Below are 18,980 nucleotides of genomic sequence, written 5' to 3' on the forward strand. Positions count from 1 at the left end.
GATTGAATATACGCTTCCGTTTACCAGAAATTCTAAACCTTCAGGACCATAGTGTCTTAGAAGATCAAGATACAGCCTCAGGCTTTAGGAAAAAAACATAATCACAGAACTTTGAATATGAAATAGCAGAAAGCATTAATATCTCCAAAGTGATACATTTAAACAGCAACATCCCCAATGACAGACATTCATCGTCTGATGCAAAACACACTGCATGGCATGCTTGAGTCATTAGTTTTAAATAATAACTCTAGGAAATCACACACTGTATATCTGAAAGTAATGTCATCTGAGTTAAGACATACATATGATTGTATGCCTACTTTGATTAGATCTCTTGAAGAAGTTGCCAAAAAATTGGCATTTGTGTGCAAATAGTACAAAAAGTGAGTGCAGAGTTAGCTGTGCCCCTATTCCACAGTCTATCTCAGCCAGACCCATGCTTGTGAGAAAGAGGGGTTATTATAACTGTTACCTCACTAGCTAGCTGCTCAAGTGCCTGGTTCTCAGATACATAAGGAAGCATCAATTAACTAGTAACATCTCGAAGGGAAAAAATATCACTCCAATTCGTTACTGTTCAAAATGTTTAGAGGCCATCCACAGAGTAATGAGCTATCTACCCAAGGGAAATGTGACTCCATTAAAATAAGAAAAACGTCTGACCACCCCAGTTAATCACCCAAAAGAAACAAAAATAAGTCACTAAGTAATACGAATAAGCAAGCGACAAAACTAGCAACAGGAAGGAGAGCAAATCTTTGCCCTATGAAAATTATACATCTATTTAATACGATTCTCCCTTTCAGATAGGGCAGTGCGATAATGCCCATGATGCAAATGTATTCATATATCTAAAGTGAATGGGTAAGAGGGGACATTAAAAAACCCTCAATAGGGCACAGTTACTAGAGATCTTCACCCAAATTACTAATCTAAAAGTGATGTCATCAGACTTGGAACAGGTGAGCCTTGTTTGAAGTAATAAAGAGAGAGAAATAAAAAATTTAATTTCTGTTCCATGTGGTCAGATACTTTATTTTGCAAGCTCAACCCAATCTATCAGAACAGTAGTTATCTATTATACGCGAGTCTGAGACAGCTTAAACTCTCTCCTCTCTGAAGCAATTTTTGGTGAACCATTATCTGCTTTGGTTAAGCAAATTCTTATCTCCTTTAAGTAAGACCACAGAAAAAATTATATATGGTGAGGATAGTCTGGGGGGGAAAAAGGAGAATGTTAGAATGGTCTTAATCAGTTTTGTACCCCTGTCGGTATACCCTGAGCTATCCAGTGGGTATGCCTGCTTAGGAAATACCTCTATTTATGAACTGAATGAAATATACACGGTATAGAAGTACTTTTAAGAATCGAGTTTTGGAGGAGGTTTTTGAGTCAAAGGGCCTGATTTATGTATTGGTGGTAAGCATACTCATTCGCAATGGAGACAGAATTTGCTTACTGTAAATATAATGGTCCGCTGGCTGAATTTATATGCAGGAGGACCATACTTTGGCAACGGTGGAGACTAGTGCGTGTGCACTGTGGCCAAACTTCTCTGATGGTCCGACGGAGTAAGGCCTTTGGAGAAATGGCAACATGTCTGCCTTGCCTGCCCAATTTAGATAGGCAGACATATAGCTGTTTTTTACTGCCTATCACCGCCAGGAAAATCCTGATGGAAAGGAGCAGTAAAAAACTAAAAATGCCCTCTTGCCATGGGAAACAACTCCCATGGCGAGAGGGCATTTTTTTATTTTTAAAAAGAAAATCCTGCTTTGAGATTTTCTTTTTGAAAATAAAAAAAAAGAAATAAGTTTGATGGACAGCTGTGGTATAATGAAGGAGCCATCCGTCAAACTTAAAAAATCATTGACTATTACCGATGTCACAGCGGTTCCTTTCAATCCTTCAGTAATGACCGAAATTTCTAAATTTGGCAAACGCAGACTCCAGCAGGACGACAGAGTATAAATCAGGCTGAAAATGATATTATAATATTACTGGAGCTATGGCTGCAGATAGACCCAAAATTGATAGGTTTACTGCCAAATCTACCCAATGCTTGTGGGCGATATGAAATATTTAAACTACCAGTCAGTCTCAACTCGAAATTTTCTCTTCCACGTACTGCTGATCAATTGCACTTTAATAGAGGTTTCTCTCGGTTCCCCGTAGATGGAAAATGCACAATTGAGAATAACCTATTATATCCTATTTTTTTAGTAAGCCTTTGTTAGAATTCTCCAGGGCCAGCCCTTTTAAAGTATGGAGGAAATGGAAGAGAATGAGCAAATAAGCTTCTATAAGAAATGCTCTATTTTAATGCCGCTTGTGCTGTAGGTCGTTTTTTAGGTCGAGTGCGCAAGTGCTGCTTTTCCAACGTCTTGTTATCTGTTTGGGCTTTTAACCACTCCCACCTCACGCCCATCACTATTGCTCGTTAGGGGGGGCTTGACCTTCAAAAATCCTTTGTTATCATTGGTAAATGCTTTACACTTGTCCCTCCTCGGGGCAGTTTGGTTACCGCCTTGGACATCGACCCTGTTACATGGATAATTGCACGACTGCCAATACATTTGACTGCGAGCGAACTTCTTTTCCCTTTTGTGTGTCTCCTTCATGCTCATGGCGGCTGTGGCACTTTGAATCGGCTCGCTTATGTGAAACTGTTTTACTTTTCATTTTCAATTTAAGCGGTTAGGAGATTACAACGCTAATAGCTCCAACTTGAGCAAATGCGAGACCCATTTAATTGCAAATGCTTGTTTAATTTGTGTGTATATTGAAAACTATTTGAACTTTCTATGCTATTTTATAGTACTATTTATGTATCACACTTTCATTTTAATATGTATTTCGTTTAAAAAGACTCACTCTTAACTCTTCTGGATGTATTCTAATGAAGGTTTATGATGGAAGTTTTTTATCCATATAAGCTTGTGGATCAAAATGTTGGCCACATTAATGTTTTCTGTATTTTGTTCATTTTATAAATAATTTCTAAAAAATATACAGCAGGCGCTTTATTTTCACGGTTTCTATTTTCTGTGGCCAGGTGATCATGGTAACTCAGATTACAGTACATAAACAGTGCAAAGCTATTTCTAAACTTTGATATATTTAGCGGTATAGATTTTAAAAAGGAGCAAGCACACAAATACACAAAAACCCTTTTTGCAAGGTAGTGTTCATTTAGGCCTCATATTTCACGTTTTAAAAAAATTACAATACGTGTATTTTTCTTTAGCTTTTCCAAACAGCACCAAGAGATTGGATAAGAAAAAGGGGTGTTGTGAGGGAGATGATGGAGTGGGAAAGAGGATGAGGCAGGAAAAATGGAGGTGAGTGGAAGAATAGAGGAAAGAGGGGATGAGGGGGAGAGAACGAAAGGGCTAGAGCTAAGAGTGAACATGAACGAGGTAGTGAATGTGAGAGAAACTGTGTGAGGGTGTGAGAGTAGGAGGGGTGAGAGAAGATGCAGGTGATGCTGCAACACTGCCAGAGGTACAGGGGATGAATGAGGTGAGAGTGAATGTGGATGAGACAGTGACTTTGGTGAGTGAGGGAATGAATGAATGAATGTAGAAGAGACTTCATGAGGGTGTGAGAGAGGAAGGGGTGAGAGGGGATGAAGGTGACATTTGATTGACATTGCCCCAGCCCGGCCTTGTAGACAATGCATTTGTGCTTACTGTACCTATTGCAAATGTCTGTGAGTAACCTTCTCTTCAAAAGTATGTATCCTAGATCAGCACAGCTCGGCTCCCTCTTCCACTGGCTGGTGTTCCTTTAATGGGCCACTCTCCACTTGGCAAACAAGCTTGCTGTGCTGTAAATGGGACAGCACAGGTGCTGTTATTTTCAAACCGCTTCAGTGAATGTAATGATGTAGCCCTAACACTTCTGACTAGGACTGCTACTTCCTAATGGGACAGAGTGTGGTATGCATTTTGTGAGACGAAACAGCGCTTAGCATAGATGCAGTAGTTCCTTGTGACAGGTTGTCACTTCTCAACAGGGCTGCTGTAAGTTTTTAATAGGGTGGTGCAGCACTTTTCAGCATGGCTGCTAGAGTTAAACAGGGCAGCTGGTCACTTCTCAGCAGGGCTCCTATACTTTAACTTGGACGATGCAGTACTTCTCAGCATGACTGCTGGAGTTTTACAGGGCAGCGGGCACTTCTGAGCAGGGCTGCAATACTTTAAATATGGTGATGCAGTACTTCTCATCCTGGCTGCTATCATGGGTGCATATCAGATATCAAGTTATTAATGTCGACAAGGAAAGGCGGTAGTACTACTACCGATTTAATAAACATAATCAGGTTAGTCTAAAACTCTTCTCTTATAGAATGTCTGCTCATCCCCTTGTAGCTGTGATACAAGCTTCTGGCAGTTTCCAAAAGAAATGAGTATTAAACTCAGCCATTACCAACAAGTCAAGAACATAACACAGTAAAAATGCCAAATCCATTTAGGAACATAGAGATAGCAAGCATTTGCAAAGCTGATATTTGGAAAATGTGGCTACCAAATGCTTGCATTATAAATGGAAAATGGAAAAAAGCTTCACTGATGTCGCTGTATATCTAATGATGTTTTGTAAATAACGAACATTTAAATTGTGCTATGCTTTTATTATTATTATTATTATTAATATTATTATTATTACTTGTAGTAGAGACAAAAATAAATCACCACCTAATCAAGTGCTCAAATCCCAGGCAACTATAATGTTGTTTAATCACTTTATGAGTGTAAAAAATAAATCATAATCAAATCTAACTGTGCCACCAAAGCAAGATAAATAGCTGGTATTTAAAGTTAATAAAAAAAAATTAAATGAAAAAGCACAATTTAAACTACTTTTATCAATGAAGACCAAGCAGCTGTGTTTAGGCCAATATGAGCAATCTGCTTAGGCTTTGTACAGTCACTCAAAACGAAGGGAGTCAGTGGGTTAAATGGGGTGACCCATTTCTCCATGCCTTATTCTATAGTGGGTGAAAGGAGACCATAAATGACAATTTACCAGACAAATGAGTGGAGCGCTCTTTCCAAAAGCCCCTCTATGTATGTATGGTATGTATGATTGTAGGAAGTTGGCTCTCTATATACTATTTCAAAGTAAGAAATAGTGTGCACAGAGTCCAAGGGTTTCCCTTAGAGGTAAGATAGTGGCAAAAATAGATAATTCTAATGCTCTATTTTGTGGTATTGTGGTCGAGCAGTAGGCTTATCAGAGGGTAGTGTTAAGCATTTGTTGTACACACGCAGGCAATAAATGAGGAACACACACTCAAAGACTTACTCCAGGCCAATAGGTTTTTATATAGAAAAATATATTTTCTTAGTTTATTTTAAGAACCACAGGTTCAAGATTTACAAGTAATACTTCAAATGAAAGGTATTTCACTTAGGTACTTTAGGAACTTTGAATAATCACGATAGCATGTACAGTTTTGGCAAAAATGGCAATAAGCTATTTTAAAAGTGGACACTGCAAAAATCAACAGTTCCTGGGGGAGGTAAGTAAATGTTAAGTTCACAGGTAAGTAAAACACTTACAGGATTCAAAGTTGGGTCCAAGGTAGCCTACCGTTGGGGGTTCAAGGCAACCCGAAAGTTACCACACCAGCAGCTCAGGGACGGTCAGGTGCAGAGGTCAAAGAGGTGCCCAAAACACAGGCTTCAATGGAGAACAGGGGTGCCCCGGTGCCAGTCTGCCAGCAGGTAAGTACCCGCGTCCTCTTGGGGCAGACCAGGGGGGTTTTGTAGGGCACCGGAGGGGGACACAAGCAGGCACAGAAAGTACACCCTCAGCAGCACAGGGGCGGTCGGGTGCAGAGTGCAAACAGGCGTTGTGTTTTGTATTGAAAGCAATGGGGAGACCCGGGGGTCTCTTCAGCGATGCAGGCACAGGGGGGGCTCCTCGGGGTAGTCACCACCTGGGCTAGGCAGAGGGTCACCTGGGGGTCGCTCCTGCACTGGAGTTCGGTTCCTTCAGGTCCTGGGGCCTGCGGGTGCAGTGTTGGTTCCAGGCGTCAGGTCCCTAGTTACAGGCAGTCGCGGTCAGGGGGAGCCTCTGGATTTCCTCTGCAGGCGTCGCTGTAGGGTCTCAGGGGGGTCGACTCTGGCTACTCACGGGCTCGCAGTCACCGAGGAGTCCTCCCTGTAGTGTTGGTTTTCCGTAGGTCGAGCCGGGGGCGTCAGGTGCAGAGTAGAAAGTCTCACGCTTCCGGCAGGAAATGTGAAGTCCTTGAAGTTGTTTCTTTGTTGCAAGAAAGTTGCAGATGGTGGAACAGAGCCGCTGTTCACTGGAGTTTCTTCGTCCTTTGGGAGCAGGGCAGTCCTCTGAGGCTTCAGAGGTCGCTAGTCCCTGTTGGATGCGTCGCTGTTGCAGTTTTCTTCGAAGTTGGGAGACAGGCCGGTAGGGCTGGGGCCAAAGCAGTTGTCGTCTCTGTCTTCACTGCAGGGCTTCAGGTCAGCAGTCCTTCTTCTTCTTTAGGTTGCAGGAATCTAGTTTCCTAGGTTCTGGGGCCCCTAAATACTGGATTTAGGGGTGTGTTTAGGTCTGGAAGGGCAGTAGCCAATGGCTACTGTCCTTGAGGGTGGCTACTCTTTGTGCCTCCTCCCTGTGGGGAGGGGGGCACATCCCTAATCCTATTGGGGGAATCCTGCATCCACAAGATGGAGGATTTCTAAAAGTAAGGGTCACCTCAGCGCAGGACACCTTAGGGGCTGTCCTGACTGGTGGGTGACTCCTCCTTGTTTTTCTCATTATCTCCTCCAGCCTTGCCGCCAAAAGTGGGGGCAGTGGCCGGAGGGGCGGGCATCTCCACTAGCTGGGATGCCCTGGGGCGCTGTAACAAAAGGGGTGAGCCTTTGAGGCTCGCCGCCAGGTGTTACAGTTCCTGCAGGGGGAGGTGAGAAGCACCTCCACCCAGTACAGGCTTTGTTCCTGGCCACAGAGTGACAAAGGCACTCTCCCCATGTGGCTAGCAACATGTCTGGTGTGTGGCAGGCTGGCAAAAACTAGTCAGTCTACACTGGAAGTCGGGTATGTTTTCAGGGGGCATCTCTAAGATGCCCTCTGGGTGTATTTTACAATAAATTGCACACTGGCATCAGTGTGCATTTATTGTGCTGAGAAGTTTGATACCAAACTTCCCAGTTTTCAGTGTAGCCATTATGGTGCTGAGGAGTTCGTGTTTGACAAACTCCCAGACCATATACTCTTATGGCTACCCTGCACTTACAATGTCTAAGGTTTTGCTTAGACACTGTAGGGGCATAGTGCTCATGCACATATGCCCTCACCTGTGGTATAGTGCACCCTGCCTTAGGGCTGTAAGGCCTGCTAGAGGGGTGACTTACCTATGCCACAGGCAGTGTGGGGTTGGCATGGCACTCTGAGGGGAGTGCTATGTCGACTTAGTTTTTTTCTCCCCACCAGCACACACAAGCTGTGAAGCAGTGTGCATGTGCTGAGTGAGGGGTTCCTAGGGTGGCATAAGACATGCTGCAGCCCTTAGAGACCTTCCCTGGCATCAGGGCCCTTGGTAGCAGGGGTACCAGTTACAAGGGACTTACCTGGGTGCCAGGGTTGTGCCAATTGTGGAGACAAAGGTACAGTTTAGGGAAAGAACACTGGTGCTGGGGCCTGGTTAGCAGGGTCCCAGCACACTTTCAAGTCATAACTTAGCATCAGCAAAGGGAAAAAGTCAGGGGGTAACCATGCTAAGGAGGCATTTCCTTACAATGATGTGTTTGCAAAAACAGACGAGACAGCTAAATCTGTTTCAAAGACTAGACCTAGAAATTAAGCAGAAAGACAGTGAAACGATCAAACGCACAGAATGGGACCAGATATATGATTTTTTAAAAACATTTAAGGAAAAACCTGCCTTTACTTCAAATCCCCAATCAAAAAGTATCAGCTCGATGTTGACCAGGACCTAGGTGCGATGTTAGGATGGAGCTGAGGGGGGGCGTGGCCAACATGGCGACCGGAGCGGCAGCATAAACTGCAGCTCCGATCCCCGGCCCGTGTAAACATCCTGCAGTGGCGCCTGCACCTCCTCTTTAAGGTGTCACAGCACTCTCTTAAATTACCAGGATCTAAGACGCCCGCCCCTCCATCACGAACCTGCACACTCGACCCGGAAGCAGCGGAGCGGTCTTCCAAACCTCGCACACCACCTCACTGACACTAGTATAGTACTCCTGGCCTCCAATAATTACTTACAGCTCTTCGGAACCGAGACTCCACCACACCTCATCTGGCCCCTTCGCTCGTTCGCCCCGCATTGCCTTCACCCGATCCCACCTCGTTGACGTCCACTGAGAACTGCACTGATCAAATGGTCAAACCAAAAACCACACGTGCACCTTCGGGTAGAATGGACCCCGACACCCCCACCCCCCTCTTCAGAGGCCCACGCCACCACGCAACTGGCCTTGCAGAAGTTGGAACTTACCTTACAATCTCACACGTCACAATTCGAAAAGATATTACAGGCCATCCTAGACACCAAATCCACCCTAGAAGCCAAAATTGGCTCGGTGACAGAAGACCTTAACATACTCCGCACGGACCACCATGCACTGGCTGATAGGGTGGTCGAACTAGAAAAAGACGCTGCTACCCTCCCCAGGACTGTGAATGATCTCAAAACACAATTGTCCCAACTAATGACAGAGGTGAACTCCTTAAAACGCAGAGCTGAAGACGCAGATGGCAGGTCCCGACTCAATAACATTCGCTTGGTGGGGTTTCCCGAGCGTGCCGAAGGCCCCAGCACAGAATTATTCATAGAACAATGGCTCACGGATACAATTCTTAAAGACAATATCCCGAAGTTCTTCTCCATCGAACGTGCCCACAGGGTCCCCGGCAGACCCCCTCCACCTGGCGCACTACCTCGCCCGCTGATAGCAAGACTCCTCAACTACCGGGATAGAGACCTCATCCTGCAATTATTTCACAAATCTGGCCAGGTACGCTTCGAAAACGCTGTGATCACAGCTTATCCAGACTTCACGGCAGAGGTTCAGAAGAAGTGCAGCTCTTTCTACTGTGTTAAAGAATGCCTTCGCAAACATAACATCAAATACGCGCTGATGTTCCCAGCCAGGCTTCGGGTACAAGATGACACTTGCGTACTCTTCTTCACTACGCCGGAAGATACCTGGACCTGGCTGCATGCCAAGGGCCTTGCCGACCCGATTGATATAATCACTCCTGGTGAAAATTGGGCCTCTCCCAAGTCAAGGCGTAGGCAACGTAAAAAACAAGGCGGTAGGCCCTCACCTGAACAGTCACGCACTGAGCGCTCCCTTCTCCTGCAGGCCACGTCCAGATTCGTTAACACGTCGCCGACAGTCTTGTCCACTCAAACTGACTGGGAACCAGATCACGACGTAAACTCTGACTCGGAGGAATCTACAAGGGGTCCCACCCTCACCCCTCGCACGGCAGACGATATTTGCTAAACCAATGATGCACTACTCACTTCTGCTCCTTTCATACAATAATATGACTCCCCTCCTCCGTCGGCCCGGAAAAGGCTTGACGACCCCGCGGTTCCTCACCGCGGCGCGGCGCCCACCGGCGGTCTTGGGCGGCGCTCTTTGCACCTTTGGCAACCCGGGCAGGGTAACTCCATAACTTTGACTCAATGGTTTCCGGCACCCCCCTGCTCCATATGGGCCGTCCTTTCAACCCGGCAAATGCTGGAACTTCTTTCGCTGTTTCATAATTTTTCTTATTGTTATATATTGTTTTTGAGTGCTTTCTCTTTGGTTGTAGGTTTTGTCACATGCTAATTAATCGCATACACAGCAACAGTGGCATATGTCATGTTCACCTTATTAGTAGGTTGACATTTCACACCACTAAGGATACTAACTGGCTAGCCCTGGAGGGTAACAAACATAATAGTTCCACAATGGGGGCGATGGACACATACTTACCCGGATTTATCATACCTAAAATTGTCGAATGGCCCCCCAAACTCAGCAAGGTATCTTGAAATATAAGATACTCACATGGAATATTAAAGGTATGGCAACCCCGAGTAAGCGGCAACGGATTCACACATTTCTTAAAAGACATCAGGTACACATAGCCCTACTACAAGAGACACACCGCTCTAAATCCACTCTGGAAAGCACACGTACAAAATGGAAAGGTCAATTGCACGGCACCACTTCCTCGTCCTTCGCTCGCGGTGTGGCGATCTGGATTGCTCCTGGGGTTCCGTTTACTATATCGCGCACACAATGCGACCCTAACGGTAGACATGTGATTCTAGAAGGCGTCCTTGACGGGTTCCCCTTAGCGCTCGTAGCGTTATACTCCCCAAATTCAAATCAACGCGATTTCCTAGGTACGCTCTCCACTGGCAATCTTAGTGATCCCTCGCTAGAGTGTATATGGGGGGGGCGACTTCAACACCGTCCTAGATACTCAAATAGACCGCTGATTCCCCCCACTCGCCTCGGCTCCATCCAACCGTGCCTCGCAGGCACTGGCAAGTTGGGCCTCCAATAACGGCTTGAGCGACATCTGGAGGTTGGGCCACCCCATCCACCGCGAATACTCTTACTACTCCCCCGTACATAAACTACACACCAGAATAGACATGGTTTTCGTATCCGCAGCCGTAATTCAAAAAGTGTGTGCAACCGAATACCTAGCACGCACCATATCAGATCATAATCCGCTCTGCGTAATAATGACCTGGGGCTACACGCACACTTGCATACCAACATGGCGTCTGCAGACAGTAGCTCTCTCAGACACCCCCTTCCACGCAGAAATGTCTAAGCGACTGGCTGATTATTTCTCACTGAATAAAAATACAACCTCATCTCGCGCTACAGAGTGGGATGCCCATAAGGTGGTGATACGCGGACACTGTCTCGCGGCCACAGTGGGGGTTAGAAGGACTCTTATCAAAGAACTACAAGGTCTGGAGGTTAAACTCCGCAAAGCGGAGGTTGAGGTCTCCACCAACAAGTCTACACTAGCTGCCCTGCACCTGCTGAGAGCTGCCCACAAAGAAGCATACACAAGACTGTGTAGGCACGACTACAGACACTACATGACAAGACAACACGCCGAGGGTGATAGATCAGGCAGGCTGTTGGCATGGCTGACCTGCCAACCCTCACAATCATCACCCATTGGTGCGTTACGCTTGAACTCCGACATCATTATTAACACCCAAGCAGGAATTAACGAAGCCTTCTCCACATATTACCGCACCTTATATACGCCCCCTTCCCCCCCATCGGAGCAGCAATTAGCTGACATACTCTCTCTCGTCTCCCAAAACCCACATATCACTGACAATGCCGCCACTTTAGACGGTCCCATTACTATAGAGGAACTGCGTTCAGCTCTGGCACAAATGGCACGTAGCAAAACACCTGGCTCAGATGGCCTACCGGTAGAGTATCATAACTCCCATGCCACCCACCTCCTACAGCCATTCATAGAGGTATTTAATGAAGCGCGCGATGTACTACAACTGCCTGACACCATGCGCGAAGCACTAATAGTCGTCCTCCCGAAGGCGGGCCGTGATCCTCTCGACGTGAAATCATACAGACCGCTCTCTCTCCTTAACACAGACTGAAAACTATTAGGGAAAATACTGGCAAACAGACTACTCCCTTACTTATCAAGCTTAATACACCCTGATCAGTCTGGCATTATTCCAGGGAGAAGCACCTTTTTAAATATTAGAAGACTACTTCATATAATGCACAGTAATACAGAAATAGAAGCGGTGGCACTCTCCCTAGGTATCGAGAAAGCGTTTGATACGCTGAGCTGGGATTACCTTCTACGCACACTCAAAGCGTTTGGATTTGGTCCAGGTTTCAAGTTGCATCTTTCGCACTCCATTGCGCAATTGCGCTGTACCAGTTCATAATTGTGTGCAAACAGATTGCAAAACTATTAATAGTAAACTGTACTGTTGTGTGTGCATAGAGTTTAATAAACAGATAAAAAAAAAAAAAAGGATATAGCTGAGGGTGGCTACACAGAGCTGGTCACAAACCACCTACATTTTTATGAGGACATAGGGCCTGATTACAACATTGGAGGACGGTGTTAATCTGTCCCAAATGTGACGGATATCCTGCCCACCGTATTACGAGTTCCATAGGATATAATGGACTCGTAATACGGTAGGTGGTATATCCGTCACATTTGGGACGGATTAACATCGTCCTCCAATGTTGTAATCAGGCCCATAGTCTACTTTTTGGAACTCAGGGGGTCATTACGACCCTGGCGGTCGGTGGTAAAGTGGCGGTAAGACCGCAAACAGGCCGGCGGGAAAAAAATTGAATTATGACTGTGGCGGTATCCGCCACTTCACCATTCCGACCACCATGGCGGTGAAGACCGCTGGGCTGGAGATTGCGGTCTCCAGCCCGGCAGTCGTCACTAGACCGCCGACGGTATCAGGACCCTGCATACCGCCATGGATCTCAGGTGGTTGGGAACCGCCATGAGATCCATGGCGGTAGGCACTATCAGTGCCAGGGAATCCCTTCCCTGGCACTGATAGGGGTCTCCCCCACCCCGCTACCCCCCACGAATCCTCCCCCCACAGCCCCCACCCCCCTGCCACCCCCAAAGGTGGCACAACCCCCCTCCCCACCCCGACCCCGAACATGCACATATACACACCCCTACACGCACACACCCCCAACATGCACATATACACACCCCTACACGCACACATACACCCCGACAACACATACCCACACACATACAAACAGACATGCACACCGTCCGACCCGCACACATAACACCCCCCCCATGCATACACTCACTCACTCGCCCCCTATACACTCTCACACGCACACCCCCATGCACTCACACAACACACAACACCCCCCACCCCCTTCCCTCACGGACGATCAACTTACCTTGTCCGTTGATCCTCCGGGAGGGGACGGGATCCATGGGGGCAGCTCCGCCACCAGAACACTGTCACCAGCACACTGCCACACCGAATCATGGGACGTGATTCAGTAGGCGGTGTTCTGTTGACGTGGCGGTGGAGGTTGAGCAACCTCCACTTTCCCGCCGTCCGCCAGTATGGCTGCTGGCGGCTTTCCATACGACAAAGGACGGCCACCTGCCAGCGGTCATAATACGCGGCGCGGAACACCGCCACCACTGGCGGTTTTCAGCACGGTGGTACCTCGGCGGTCTTGCGAAAAGACCGCCGAGGTCGTAATGACCCCCTCAGTGTCTTCCCACCGATGCATGGCCCATAGCTAAAACTAGTGAGGGTCCCCTGAAGCTAGATACTCTATTGTTGAGCTCCTGCTGAAGCAGTTTTTTTGACATGAAATGCTCAGAACAGTACAAAGCTGTATTTCATAGCTGCAAAGGTTTATATCTTCAGATGTAGTCATTATTTTGGTCCTCAAAATCCACCAGCACAACAAGGCCAGAGAGAATAGTCAGTCAGGGTTCCACAAGGCTGCATATATTTACCGCAAGTCTCTGCTAAACCAGTTTTCATAATACCAAAAAGCTCTAAACTGGTCGAACCTGCATTTTTTTGCCCCCTGCGGGTGCGACCTCCCTGGGCTGGCCTCAGCACCTTGTATCATTCTGCCAGAAATGAAACAAATGATTAAAGGCCTCATCTATATGTTGGTGGTATGTATACTCCGTCACAACAACAACGGCGTATACACACTGCCAACATAAAGGTCCTCCTACCCAATTTAAATGCAGGCAGACATTCGCTTTGGCTATGGTTGTGACTACTCCGTTACCTAACCTTTCCGATGGCCCTTATTCCTTCGACCCATCAGAGAAATGGCTACATGTCCATCCACCCAATCGGGATGGGCGCACATGTAGCCATTTTTTTTACTGTCTGTTACTGCCAGGGAACTCTAGTGGTGAGGGACAGTAAAAACAAAATAATGCTTCCTGCGCCTTGGGAGATGACTTCAATGGCAAGGGGAACATTCATTTTTTTATTTTCAAAAAGAAAATAATAAAAGAGTACTGTTTGATATAGGGTTGCATCATGCTGATACAGTCCTGGTCCAAACAGCGGATTGCATGGACAAGAACTGTCTCGATGACAGGTTCTGCTAATGCTTTATAAATTACTGCCATTTTAGCGGTCATTTATAAATTCGGCAGTCAGTTCCTCCACCAGGGCAACAGAGGTATTTACTCTTTCATCCTGGTGGAGCAACAGCCCAATGGACAACATATAAATGAAGCCCTAAGTGTCTCTCTTTTCTCCGCCTGCTCAGAAATGTCCTCTAGGATGCTTCAGCAGCTCTCAGGTCAGCTCTCCAGTCTGAAAGGTAGGCTTCTAGGGACCAGGTCGTTCTCCAACGAGGGCTCCTGTTGGTCCAGTGCTCAATGGTCAGTTAGGCCTTTTTTTAATCGGGAGTCCTTCTGAATTTTGTGTCCCTGTATCCATTAACAAGAGGCCAGTCGCTTGACCCTTGCAAATCTGTTCCAGTCCAAGAGTGCCAAGAAGAGTCAGATGTCCTGAGGTCATCTTCTTCCAGACGTGTGTTAGAGTTTCTTATGCACACACATACTCACACATCCATTCACAAACAGCCACACACACTCACACCCATCCATTTACAAGCTCTTGTGCACACACACTCACACTCACCCATTCACATGCACATATACACACATGATTGCATTCACCCATTTACAGCACACACATGCAGATACATGCACATACATTCATACATACAAACACACACCGAAACCTTCCGTAAGGTGTGATGGCAGGACCTCCGGGTGGTGGAGAAAGAAGCACAACAGCTCGGGAAGGAGCAGTAGGCTTCAGTAAGGAAGCTGAAAATGGGAGATCCTGCAGCCTCCTCTTGTTGGCTAACCTTGTGAATGGTTGGCCAATGAAATGAGGACATTTCCTATAGTGTCACAGAGTGGGATGTGGTCATTGAGAATTGATGATCCCACCATACTCCATCCCACCACACTATGTGACAAGTTAAGGAAGGGTGATTGGAGGCATCACTGATAGTCAGCTTGGGCACATCAGGGTGCATACCTTGACTCTCGCTGCGGGATGCGTGCACTATAACGGATGTGCAGCACTTGGCTGCTTGACCCTGACCTGATGAGTGCCTGACCTTTGCTCAGCCTGACAGACACTCATCATGCTTTGGAAAAGGGAGTAGGGGAGCCCCGTGGCTCCTTAACGGTGAGCCGCCACAGCATAAAATAGAAGTGTGCACAGTTCAACTGTGCTGTCATACGTATGAGCTGCGAGTGTGTGATCTTACAGCAGCATGCAAAGTTACATTCAAAACTCTTTTAGAGCAGGATAAAAAACATGAATTTGACTATGAGCAGGCAAATATCGGTGTTCAGTGCGTATGTCAAAATAGCGAGGTCAGTGTTATTGACTTCCAACATATTGTCAAGGTAAGCACACCTAGGTATAGATTTGCTATTTTTTACTCCACATCCACTTTTCTTAATGTTATTTCTGTGGTTGATACTGTGGATTCAATTCAAGCACAGGTGAATATTAGTAACTTTTTATTTTAGTATAACACTGTGTAGTGATATCTGAATTCTGACAGTTCATTTCTTGTCATGAGCATTTGGTGCCATTTTCAGGAATACAAGTATACAACATGCCGAAGAGAACATTTCGGAGCTTAACCAAGATAGATAACAACATTCCAAATCATGTGCATAGTTCTTAATGAGAATACTGATTTCTTCAATTAGCGCATAACTTAAAATGCATTATATAACTTCCTCTCAATTGTGTTAATCTACCCCACACAACAATAATATTAGATTTTCAATTCATAAACAGTTTTCAAAGCTACAGGTTTCAAACATAAAAAGGCTAGCAATCCTTTTCCTTTTGCTTCTATTTATGACTATTCTACAATAAATTAGATGAACAATTAATCCGCAAATATTTGTAGGCATGAGCTATGTGTATTATCTAATGATTTGCTATACAATGTTCATCTGCTTTCGTAGATTCCCCAAGGACCCTGAGAGACGCAAAGTATGGGTGGCAGCTATGTGCCGGACAACAAAAAGTGGGCTGCCATGGTCCCCAACTTCACACAGCACTCTGTGCTCGGCTCATTTCAGAGAAGAGGCCTTTGATCGGACAGGGCAGACCGTTCGTCTCCGGCAGGAGGCCGTGCCAACAATCTTCAGCTTTCCACAACACCCGCAGGTGAGAAGCTGAAGCTAATCATCTGTATGTAGCACTGTTGCATCACTGACCACAATTATAGGCGGTGCCACCATCCACTGCCCACTAAGGTCTTGTGATACTCCTGCCTCACTCACCTAACTTCATTAGTCCTGTTGCTTCTCCCACTGCACGCACACGGCCCACTGGTACTCCTCTGTGAGGCCTCTTTTCAGAGTTTGTGTCTTGTCATAGTGCTTAATTTGTAAATAAAAATGTGCTGGAGCTCCAAGCCCACCTCTTAAACATGCGGCTGCTGCAATTAAATCTGTGAACACGGAATACCGAGGAAGCGTAATCCTGAAGCTATCTTGGGCCTCTTTCATCCATTTACAGCCACTCCCTGCCCCTTCAGCTCACTCTTGCAGCTTTCTCCCATTGTGACGCTTTTATGTTTTTCTTTTCCTCCGTCTTTCCCATATGTGTCTTTTGCTCGCAGTAAATGCTTGAGGCAGAAAAATAAGTGCTGGCCCATAAAAATAAGTGCCGGTGCTCCGCACCGTAAACAACAAGCATAAATTAAGTACTGATCATAGTTACTTATTAAGTGGGCAGCACCCTAGGTGAATATTATTGTTTACCACTAGAGTCTCATGGCCTTCTATGCGCACTCCATTTGACATTTGAATAACAGTTACTCCCTTTGTACACACCACCTTCGAGTTGCAGCTAGGTTACACACTCAAGGCTTACACCGGGTGTAGCAGGGTTGGAACTTAGATACAGTATGACAAGTAATGACAAATGGTAAACTCAATGTCTAGGATGTTCTAGCTTTGTTTCCATAGACAGGAAGACCTTCATTATGAGTGCGTTGTGTTATACCTGGTATCCTGCCACTGGCGTTACTGAAAGTGGGAGGTCCTCGTAATTAGCCGGTATTACATTATTTTGGGGAATAACATGCAGGAATCAGACTTCCCTTGCATACTCCACGTATTTTTTGCCCAGGACGTCACCCTTTGCTTTCTGATGTTCCTAAAAACTTAACTCTAATTATCAGGCCATATATAATGAAGACCCTGGTCTTTACTTGCAGGTAGATAAAGTAGGGAAGTTAAAATGAAGCATAGCATAAAAAATGAAGCCCAAATGGAGAACAAGTCAATACACCACAGATAAAGATATCATCAAATCAGCCCTAATATGCTACCATCAACAGATACAGAACACCAAGTGCACAGCTCTTGCAGACTGCATAAACACCAGCTCTACCAGTAGCACAGACATCTTTGCTATCATCAAATATTTCACCTTACCCCCTGCCACCTCCAGCAACATCTCCCCCTCACAAGACCTTTGCAACAAGCTTTTGGAATTCTTCTGTCACTGAATCACGGCAGGGCAAGACACACACACCTGTTCAGCGCCAGGATACCTTCATGGGTGATAGTGTGCTTTACAAATACACACAGCATAACCTAACAAGGCCATACCACCTTCTGGGGCCGAGATATGCCTCCAGGCACTTGCATTAAAATACCATTGGGGGCTCTGTGCAATGTAATATTGATGGGAAAGACATTGCAAGTCTTCAGCATTCTCCAGATTTCAGTTATTCTGTGGTTAATCTTTCTCAAGGACAAAGTGCCAGAGATCGAATGGTAAATATACATCATACTTGCAAAAATCTGTTGCTCCTTTGCCCAAGTTTGTCAACAAACAATTCAAGGGACAACAGCTCAGTTGTTTCATGCTTCATTTTGAATAAACATTATCTGATTAATGAGGCCAGAGGATACATGGTATTTGAAGGGGTGCAACTGACTCAGCTAAGGTGTGAAGTTACAGCTTCAATTGTCAAGATACAGCAAAGGCCCTGCTAGTGCAGTGAAGAAACTTGGGGCCTTCTTTAGAGTTTGGCAGACATGGTACTCCATCTCAAACGCAAGACAATAGCTTGCTCTCCAAACCCTATTCCTCCCACCTCATTTAAAAACAGATGGACCTTAAGTATTGCATCAGTGGAGCCCTTGGTGGCTCTGTTGATAGCATACGTCCCCTGACAGTTGTTAGGGTGAACCGTTTAAAGTTTGTATTCCTGTCCGTCATTGCTTGTCCCTCACCGCCTGTCGATTCCACCATGCTGAACAGACAGGAAAAATAAACAATGACCCCCACATCCTGAAACTAAGTTCCAGGGTGTGGGGGTAATTCATTTTTTTTTGTTTTTCAGAAACAAGCTGCTGCTTTGGGAGTTTGTTCCTGAAAAATAAAAACTTTGCAAACGTTTCGTGGACGGAAGTCAAAACAAAAAAAAAATGTACGTTGAAAGGAACCATTGTGATGGCTTCCCTTTCAGTATACAAAAATGACCACTGGCTGGGTGGTCATCTCTAAATTTGACAGACAGTACTCTGTCAGGGTGGTGGACGTAATGTCCTCCTCCACCCAAACATACTGTACCCCGCCCCCCCAAACTGTAAATTAGGCCATAAGTGGCTGCAGTATGCCCCCTGGGACACTGAACTCTAATGCCCACAATGTCATAAATGGCTGGATGCTGTACAAAAAAAAAAATAGGGAATCACTGGTATAATAATAATATAAAGACAAAGGCCCCAGACAGCCTGTCCAGCTGCTCCTTGTCCAACAATTTCCCTTTGCTTTTAGGCAAATGTTTATGGACACCCTGAACTGGAGGGACCCGGCCGACTGTGATAGTGGTTCTCCTTTGGGACACCTTTTCGCACTATGCTGAAA

At 45.8% G+C, this 18,980-nt stretch overlaps 1 protein-coding gene across 5 annotated transcripts in view; it reads left to right on the forward strand.

The window, feature by feature from the left end:
• LOC138266392 (putative nuclease HARBI1) overlaps positions 1–18,980 on the forward strand; it is a 331,311-nt gene that overhangs the window by 201,121 nt on the left and 111,210 nt on the right. For all 5 annotated transcript variants that reach the window (XM_069215160.1, XM_069215162.1, XM_069215158.1 and 2 more), the window contains one exon: positions 16,055–16,259. In XM_069215160.1, the coding sequence (XP_069071261.1) occupies positions 16,098–16,259 (162 nt within the window). In that variant the 5' untranslated portion in view covers positions 16,055–16,097. The remainder of the gene's footprint in view (positions 1–16,054; positions 16,260–18,980) is intronic.

The sequence above is a fragment of the Pleurodeles waltl genome, chromosome 11 (assembly GCF_031143425.1).
Source record: "Pleurodeles waltl isolate 20211129_DDA chromosome 11, aPleWal1.hap1.20221129, whole genome shotgun sequence".
NCBI classification, from domain to species: Eukaryota; Metazoa; Chordata; class Amphibia; order Caudata; family Salamandridae; genus Pleurodeles; species Pleurodeles waltl.